The 10,030-nt window shown below is 41.3% G+C and overlaps 1 protein-coding gene across 1 annotated transcript; it reads right to left on the reverse strand.

The window, feature by feature from the left end:
* Positions 1-955: 955 nt before the first annotated feature.
* Positions 956-9,784, reverse strand: LOC123509375. Its single transcript, XM_045263643.1, has 2 exons — positions 9,527-9,784; positions 956-6,204 (listed from the first exon to the last, which is right to left on the reverse strand). The coding sequence occupies exons 1-2, from the start codon at positions 9,625-9,627 to the stop codon at positions 4,701-4,703; spliced, it is 1,605 nt and encodes a 534-aa protein (XP_045119578.1). The 5' UTR covers positions 9,628-9,784; the 3' UTR covers positions 956-4,700.
* Between the last annotated feature and the right edge of the window lie 246 nt (positions 9,785-10,030).

The raw sequence follows: 10,030 nt of genomic DNA on the forward strand, positions 1-10,030 counted from the left end.
GCAGTTAGCAAGATCAGTAGAACAGTTACCATGAAAATAGCGATAAAATATAGAAAGGGATGCAACATTTAGGCGGTGAGAAAGAGACTGAAGACAGTTAGTCAGAGGAGGGGAGTTGATGAGTCGAAGAGCTTTCGATTCCACCCTATCAAGCAAAGCTGTGTGACTGGATCTCTCCCAAACATGCGAAGAGTACTCCATACAGGGACGGATAAGGCCCTTATACAGAGTAAGCAGTTGGAGGGGCGAGAAAAACTGTCGGAGACGCCTCAAAACACCTAATTTCATAGCTGTTTTAGCAAGAGATGAGATGTGAAGTTTCCAGTTAAGATTATGAGCAAAGGACAGACCGAGGATATTCATTGTGGAAGAGGGAGACAGTTGAGTGTCATTGAAGAAGAGAGGATAGTTGTCTGGAAGGTTGTGTTGAGTTGATAGATGGAGGAATTGAGTTTTTGAGGCATTGAAAACTACTAGATTTTCTCTGCCCTGATTGGAAATCTTAGAAAGATCGGAAGTCAGGCGTTTCGTGGCGTCCCCGCGTGATCTGTTGATTTCCTGAAGGGAATTTTTGCTTCTTCACAGCATTAATCCTTCTCCCTTCCTCCATGCATCTCCCACCTCCCCCTCTGTCACACCTGCACTGTATTGGTCTTCATTGTGGTGAGTGTTACTGTTTGACAATGGAAAATATAATTAACTGCCCATTTAATAAGAAAATTGGCTGAAAATGGTTATAATTAAATTGACAATTTTATTATTCATTGTGCAATTACTAATATGTTTTCTTCCTAACATATTTACCTACTTTCCCAATATTATTTCATAAGCCTACCATTTTTTATTAAAGAACTGTATTTCATACCTTTTTCTTTTCATTATCAAGGTCCCATCCCATGGTACACTTATTTTATAGATTTTTGGAATAATTCTTCCACAGGTTTAATATGATGTATATGTTTACATATTTATTGACAATATAGGAGCAAATCCAATTTGTAATACTTTAGGGTCTCATATCTCTCAAAACTGTTTTGGCAAGTTTGTCCCTTTGGCTCTACACACCTCCTATAGTTCAGTCTCTCATAGCTGGTCAGGGATCAGGAAAACTAAGATGTCTACATGAATGAAGGAATATGCCATTTGCAAGTGTAGGTAAGAGCCTATTCTGTCAGGCACTTCTCTAATATGATAAACAAGTTGTTAAAACTTATTAAACAAGCCATCAAACATTTAATTGCTATTAATAATAATGGTGATGATGATAGTGGTGGTGGTGGTGGTGGTGATGATGGTGATGATGATGATGATGTAATAAGTTATGGGTGTCATGAAATAGTTTTCCATTACCAACACACTATAATGATGTGTTCTGGAACTCCTCTCAGAAACTGATCATTTTAAGCTCAGGAAAGAAACCTATTTAAATCATTTATCCTTAACCTAACTTCTGACTCTCCTTTCAGCAGTACAACACAACACAGTGAATCATCTCATCAATCTGATTATAACTTAATATTCGTATTGGTCAAGTTGTGAATGGCATAGCTATCATGATGGCACTACATCAGTGCTTAATTTCTTGAGGCAAGTGTCTGCAAAGAGGAGGGTCAGAGTTAGAAAACAAAGGGGAACTAGAACTTTGAGCAGCACACAGCACAGTGACCATCTCCACTCAGCAGTCTGCTAGCATTCATAATGGCAGACATTGAAGGAACACTCATGGTTTGCGTAGGAGTTGAAATACTTGTATGGTCTGAAGGCATTGTGTACCCTTAAGTACTTACATATATGACAATATAATGTTTACTTGGTTATGAGATAGGATACATACAAGTGTGTTGTATATTTCATATCAATCATGCATCCTAATTATAGCATTGAACTATAGCCAGCTCACATTACTGTAACAGCTGAGCTCATCTGCCTCTTCCCCTTTGACACAAATCACTCATTGTTATGCATTGCTACCCTCTATCCCCTTGTGTGGCTGACGATTGCTTCGGAAGATGACTGCTCAGCCACCACAGTAATCCCAATGGACCAATATACTACTGATTCACAGAGGTCTCTGAGAAACAGTTCTGATGAGGTGAGAATGGCCACTTTACTAACAGTGTGCTTCACAAGGCTATGAGGTGAGGAGGGAAGAGGGCAGCAGCAGCAATAGCATCTAAGTAGAGTGCGAGGCTTTACTGACATCAGGTGCCCAGGGCCTCCAGCATAGGGAAACATATGCTCCCTCCCATCACAAATTACAAAGAATTCCCTGCTAACCCAAGATCATCAGAAAATAACGTCACCATAGTGGTGGATTTTCTGCAACAAGATGCAACTTTGTAAATTTCCTTCATTGATGAAAAATTTAGATGCAAGTAAAAACATGACTTCTTCAACTGATCAACAAATCATCATTTTCCATAGCTGGAATACTACGATAACTCCAGAAACAACGTTCCTCTGTGACAATGTCTTAATTCTTGGCAGTCTCTGAATTAATTGTCATACACAAGATTCTAAAGCTAATATCGAGCCACTTTCATGTATATGTGAGAATAAAAATCCTCTCCGCATGTCTTCCTTCCAGGCAGTAGTGACCGAGGACTACAATAACTTTAATCCTGAATCTTTGCAGGAAGATGCTTAGTTATTGATTGTTCATCAAGCTCATGGGCAAACCCTCACTTCATGCTCTCATGCTCCTCTCCACACTTCACTACACGAGATCTGCAGCTATATATGTCCGTAATAATTATAAATGTTATGTGATACATATATCAGTGCAAAGCCTCCTTAAGTCAACACTGCTGGTACTGTTATTTATCCCGAAAATTGTCAGGAATAATTATTCTTAATGGTATCTTACACCATCTAGGCACCACCACTATTTCCATGACTACATCCTGCCTGCCATTACTATTTGTACAACTACTGCCAACCAACTGACACCAGTATGTTGTCAACATAAGTAAGCTAACCTGCATATGGTTTACATAATCTGACAAAGCCAATTTCAATCTTCACAAATTAAAATACAAATCAATTGTATATGCCTTTCTCTTCACTCAATGACATGGTACTGTGATCAATAGTTGTTTAGACAATTTTCAAATAACACTATGCTAGATTTGGCAAATTCTAAATGAGGTCTCAAAAGATTATTTCTATTAATCTCAGCAGTACTTTTATTCTTACATATTTTACCATAACCAAAGCTCTTAAATTTCATATTTTGCTTTCATTAAGGTATGTATGTTACATTTTTATTCATTTCACTTGCATAATAATTTTCAATGTCAGTGAGTGATAACATCACAAGACTCTCTTTTTTGTAAGTACATGACCTTCAGCTAACACAATGGCTAAGTTCAAGAAGTGAATGTTTACTCTGTGAGTTGACTTAGGGAGGCTCTGCTGCATAGATAACATTTCACTCATTCATTGCCACTCACACACGCAACTCAACACCACAGCTAACTGGGTCCCCTGAGGGCCTGGGGCACTTACTATAGCAGCACAGAGCCCCAGCAATACAGCAGTCTTGCACATGGTGCAGACAATCATTTCTCCACTCTCAGTGAAGCAACAAATCTGCTGCACTTCATTGCAACACACCAACTTACTACAATCATTACTAGCACAATATAGATACATTCAGGTTTTCTGTGCCTCACAAATAATATACACATACATATTTCATAAAACATATAAAGATAATAAAATACAAAGATTTCATCAATACATCCTTATGAGAAATTCCTCAGCCCATTTGCAAGGCCAACATTCACCTAAGGGAGCACTGCATCACAGTGTCTTGGCTCCTTGTACTGCAGCCCAAGTGAGATGCCTGCAAGTGTGTGTGTGTGCTTCGGGGTAATCAAGGCAGTGAGGCACATCTTGCACTAGCCAGGCCAAAACCTCAGTCCTCAAGACACATTTTCACACACATTTCCTCCACTCAAAAGTCACCCAGAGATTCAATACAATATTACATACAATCTTACCAAAAACTTTCCTTTAAGAGCAACTAGTGATTGAATCAAAGGACATACATTATGTGTGAGGTGCTAAATGTAAAGGTGACTTGAGGGATGTCACAGTAGTTGGCTCAAGCACACACACAACCATTGGTTTCCACACATCACTTATCCTAATTTTCTTTAGGCAATAAGATATGGAGAGACCTTGAGAGGCTAAAGCTTTAAACATAAAACTGAATCAGCAATGGCAAGAACAGAACTGTAAAAACAAATCTAAAAATAATATAAAAAAAAAAAGGGCTGGTCAGGTATCTTTATGCCATTAATAATCCTTGTTCAAACAGTAGTGTAATGTCTCTTCTATGCATACAAATAAACAGTTGACTTAAACATTCACAGGTCAACATTACTCCCTCCAGTAAGTCACTAAGAGCGAGGCAAAGCACCAGGACCTCCAGTTTCAACTTTTCACTTAAAGACAAACCCGGAGATTGAACGACAATTAACACAGAAACAATCTGGTGTTTCTAGCTGCCCCCCCCTCCTGCCACCCAATCCTACTGCAGTGTCTCTAGGTCAGTGAGTGGCATCAGCCAATCACACAGACACGGCTGCCACAGCAGAGGAGGCCAACAGCGTCTCCTGAATACCTGAGGAACTTTGCTTGGCAGTGAGAACACCTGGTCACTTCCGGGTTCTCGTGGTACCCTGCAGTCGGCATCATCTGCTCTTGTGGTGGCGCGGTGGCCTGGTGCTGCCCCCTAGGATGACACAGTCTGGCCGAGCCACCCTGGCCTCCTGCAGGGCACCACTGGTGACCCGTGTGTTGGTGAGGTCCAGCAGCCGCAGTGAGGGGACCAGGCGCACAATCTCTTGCAGCCCACGGTCAGTGATGGCACACCCAGCAAGCACCAACGTGTGCAGGTGCTTCGTCTTCTGGCCAAATGCTGGCACTAGCTTATCTGAGAGGTGGTCATCTAGGCTTGGTGGAGCATCAGATAAGGTGGAGTCATTTGGGTCCTCCTCTACATTAGGACTGTATGGGCCAAACTCCTCCACCTCTTCATCCTCCTCTCCCTCTTCTCCGTCTTCATCTTCCTTCAGTGTACTGTCCTCTGCATCAGAATGAGCTGGAGAGTCCTTGTGGCAGTGGCCAGGTTGCCTCCTTGCCCTGCTTTGCTTGGCTGAAGGTTCACCACGGTGAGGCAGGAGGCGCCTCTTGGCAGCACGCTCCTGGGGAGCCACACTGCCACTGCTACCACTGCTGCAGCCATCCTCTTCCTCCTCCTCTATTGGCCTGCCATCCTTATCAATAAAGTAGTGCCTATCATCATCAAGTTCATGATCCTGCCGCCGCTGTGCTGCCCGGGCATTCCTCACCCAGTCTAAACCCATGTCATCCAGTTCCTCATCATTCACCTGCCGCCACTGAGGACCATTAGGGCCCACATTGATCACTACCACCTGCTGGCGCTCCTCCTGCCGTCGTGGATCTGGCATTATCACATTGTGCCGTGCCAGTGGACCTTTCTCCAGCCGCTTGACTGGCCCCAATGGTCCAAGATACAACGCCCGTAGCTTGCCATTCTGCACCACCGAGAACACCTCATTGTCCTCTAGGCTGGTTCCCCTAAGGTCCAGCTCCTCAAGATTCTGGAAGCCAAAGCGAAAACCAAGGGCTATGTAGACCATGGCCTGGCCCACCTTAGGCAAGTTCCTGAGCACCAGCCGCCGGACCACCTCAGCCTTGCTCAGCACCATCACATCGTAGTCATCCACCCAGCCACACTTGGTAATCTCCAGCACCTCCAGTCGTGGCAGAGTTTTGTGCATCTTCTTGAAGTAGGAAGCATCCTTGGAGAGGGAGGGGAGGTTCACAAACTCACAATCCACCAGGGAGAGCTTGGTGATGGACTGGACATGTGCAAAGTCAGTCATCTTGACCTTGTTGGCATTGACAAATGCCTCCTTGAGGGTCAGCTCCTCCAGATTGGGGCACTTTTCACCAATCAGCTTGAGAAGGCTGGCACTGATGAGTGGTGTCTTCCATTTGGGAGTGCCAGCAAATTTTTTCTTGTGTCCACGAAGCACCACTCGGCGTGTGTTGGGCCGCAAGAACACCAGACACTGCCGCACTTGCTGCAGGGAGAGGCAGCCATCGCTGAAGTCAACATCACCCCACAGAGACTTGTCACTGGCAACCTTGCTGAAGCGCTGACAAGTCCTGCAAAAAAGAGTTGTTATTATTAATTAGAATTTATATAAACTACAACATTCATAAACTAAGACCAGCATGAATGTAGAAAGAATGCCCTGTACTGCCTGACTGAGAACACCAATGACATACTCATTCCTTCTTTATAGAAAAGATGGATAAGCAACTTAGTATACAGATACCTCATTTAGAAATCACTATTCATGCATTAGAACTTTAACTGATATTAAATTCAAAATTCATTACAATAAAAAAAAAAAAATATATATATATATATATATATATATATATATATATATATATATATATATATATATATATATATATATATATCTGAAGAAGACTCTGTCGAAACGTTAGAGAATAAACAGTATTCCTAATTCTGCCCAGGTTTTCTTACCACCTTTACACTTATATATATATATATATATATATATATATATATATATATATATATATATATATATATATATAAAGATGTTACATTTGAAATTCAGATATACATAACAAATATAAAGAAAAGTAATCTTTAACCTTCTCAAAATATGGAGACACATGTGCATCATAATGTTGATAAATACGCAAATGTGCCTAAAAACTTGTATTCTGGTCTGTGTCAATTTTTGGTGATTCAAAGATGAGTACAAGTTTCATAAAAGTTACAAATTGGCAACACTGATCTTTTGCAGAAAAAAAAGGCTAATGATTAGATAATCTAATAGTTTCAGCTAAGGACTCAGGCTGTCTGCATGTAATCCGAGATGAATTCTGACTTCAGTTTTCCTCTATTTACTTGAGATTTACCTGGAATATCATAATGACAACAGTACCATTATAAAGCTCATAAAGAGAGTTTAAGTGATATGTAGTCCTGCAAATGGTTGCAGTAAAAGTTATAAATTCATGTTTAGCAAGATGTGCAGAGAAGCCACAAATGGCTGCCAACATGAGATATTAGAAAAATCAAAATAAACTTAAAACTTACTAGCATGTAACAAGGTAATGAACATAAAAACTACTATTTACAGTTCTTGCTAATTCAGTAATGTATCAGATTAGAGCTATGTAGACAATGGCCTGGCTGTAGGACCTACAAAAATATTGGTGATTTTGCAGTTTCAGCCAATGCTCTCCCTTTAATAGCCCCGTAAACTACTGAACTCCCTATATAAGGTAAATTAAGCTAACCTACAGTCGTTTCATTTTCAGAAGAATGCTTTGATCAAAGACAGGAATTCCCCATGAGCTGCATTGCCATGTCTCCACAGAATCAATTATCATCTTAACACCTCAGTGGAAAGGACAGGTGACCCTTCCTCTCTCTCTCTCTCTCTCTCTCTCTCTCTCTCTCTCTCTCTCTCTCTCTCTCTCTCTCTCTCAGTACTGTGTAATTTGAGGTGATTCAAGATTTTTTTCATAATTTATTTTGTTCATGTGTGAATATTTTCTATCCCACCTGAGAGATAAAAGTCAAGGTGAGTTTATTTTTTTTTCTTATAGAGGTTCCCCCTGGTCTGAAGGGTGTAATAATAGAACATTTATTAGCTTTCTCTAACAAAAACGTATTCATGTTGCAAATAACTTTTTTCTCTCGGCTGTGAAGAATACGGGAGCACTTGGACATTGCTTCTATCATAGGTGATGGCCAGCAAGGGAATAACCTGAGAGGCTAACCACCCCTTTCTCTGACCTGAGTGACCTGATCCTACCAATGAGCACTCCAGCTGTTCTTGACCTGTATGACCAATGCCGAGCGATGTTGTCAAGTGTTGTGATATTTATGTAAAAGACTACTATCTTAAAATCTGAGCCATTCATAGCATGCCATGGTTTGACAGGCTAAATCAACCATACCTAATACTCAAATTTTACTTAAAAAAAGCAAAAGAAAACAACATTTTAAAGAGAAACTGTTTGATGTGGCAGAGTAGCTAACTGTCCTCAGCTAACATCTAAACGTCCTTCTGAGAATGAAACAATCATAGCATTTTGTAACCTCTAAACTGAAGGACTTTGCCTCCCCTGGATCCCCAAAAGGCAAATGAACTTAACCTGATATTTTGTAACCTCCTAATTAAGAAGGGAGACTTTTCCTTCTTCCTTGGACTCCCCCGCCCATAAGGTAAACTAACCTAACTCAACATTTTGCAACCTCTTAATTAATTTCCGAGAGAGCAAATTGGGTTATAAATACTCCAAACAGTGAATTGTATACCCTGAGAAGGGCTATAGTTACATATATTGCATTGGTTGAAAAAGCATTAAAAACATATGTTTTAGGCAATCAGTATAGACAGCTGAAATAGTTACAAGGAGTAGCAGCTTTGTGTATTGCCACCATCATGCATGTGTATTTAAATAAGAGTGAAGCACATTCATATCACATAATCATGTTTCCTGAACATGGGAGTCACTTCAAGCATCTGACTACCAAACTTACATTGACTCTAACTGACTAACTCATTTAAGTGGTCTGTGATTAATGAGAGGCCATGCAACATGTTATATTTGTGTGGGCTTTCTGCAAAACAAGTTCACTGTTACAAAGTGTCCTCCATTTTGGCTACAAACACTTCCTTTTTCATGGTCAAAACATCACATTCACTTCAAATACTAGCACTTATAGTATCATAATCAGATTTAACAATATACCACTGTTTTTCTCCTAATATACCTCTGCCAATTCTAGATATGCTTCTGCTTCAGAAAACTAAAAATAATAAACAAGAACTTCTGAAACAAATTTTCATGTGTGGTGCACGACTACAAATATAGAACTGATGTGAAACTACCACAAAATACAAACAAAGAACAAGCTATGTTCTGGACCAAACACTGGCACACCCCATCACTAGGCGAGTGTTACTTGAAAACCTTTGTCTTCAGTAATTACTTCCAGCATTCCATTCAGTGTTATTACAGTTTAGCGAGCAAACCACAGTTTGGAAAGAAGGAAAACCCATAGCAATTCAATAACAGCCTCTTAATGTTTGGCCTCACACACCACCAAACCACTCCTGAAATGTCATATCCGCACCTCAGCACACCCAGGGGCCACCAGTGAACCCTGCACAGGCTAGTGGAGGCCACAGAAACAGACAAGAGGCCGGAGCAACACAACCGTGGAGAGAACAATCAGACCCTACGCACACCACCCTGGCGACCCTGCTTGACCTGACCCACCCTACACTCACTCCTCGACCAGCCACACCCACCACCACCACATACCAGGCCAGAAAGCCCCAGTACACTCAGGCCCAGACACCCCAATCATATGGAAATCCCTACGAAGAGCGATTGATTTCAGGGACGAAGCAAGTTGAGTGCTCACCGCGACAGATTAAGGAGGTCCCAGGACTTGAGAGAGGAAAAAATGAGCAGCAATACATCGTCTGAGAGGTCCACGATGGAGGAAGGGGCGAAGAGAGCCATGACGGGCGTGCCAGGGACTGGAGTAGAGGTGGAAGAGGGTGGAAGGATGAGCCACTGAGAGGGAACTCACAAACCCTCCACCCGATACCTCCGCTTAGCTTCTCTCTCTCTCTCTCTCTCTCTCCTCCTCCCTCGACGCTTCTTCCTCCTCCTCTTGTGTCCTCTGAAGTTCTCTCTTACTCTCTTTGTATTTTTGTTGTCTAAAAAAGATCTCGTGCTCCTTTTCGTCTTATTCTTATTTCGTTGACTTATTTCGCATACCTATTATCTGTGTACTTTGCGTCTCTCTCTCTCTCTCTCTCTCTCTCTCTCTCTCGTTTCTTTTCCTCTTATTTATCCTTACTTTCCTCGATCATTAATCATTACACAGGTTGATTTTCCATCGGCTTTGCATTTTCTTGTC

Source organism: Portunus trituberculatus, chromosome 27 (genome assembly GCF_017591435.1).
Source record: "Portunus trituberculatus isolate SZX2019 chromosome 27, ASM1759143v1, whole genome shotgun sequence".
In the NCBI taxonomy this organism is placed as follows: Eukaryota; Metazoa; Arthropoda; class Malacostraca; order Decapoda; family Portunidae; genus Portunus; species Portunus trituberculatus.

Excerpts from the sequence above, each read along its gene's own strand:
- LOC123509375 (XM_045263643.1), bottom strand. The coding sequence starts at position 9,627 with ATGGCTCTCTTCGCCCCTTCCTCCATCGTGGACCTCTCAGACGATGTA. Across the intron at positions 6,205-9,526 it reads GACCTCCTTAATCTGTCGCG|GACTTGTCAGCGCTTCAGCA; the intron begins GTGAGCACTCAA and ends TCTTTTTTGCAG.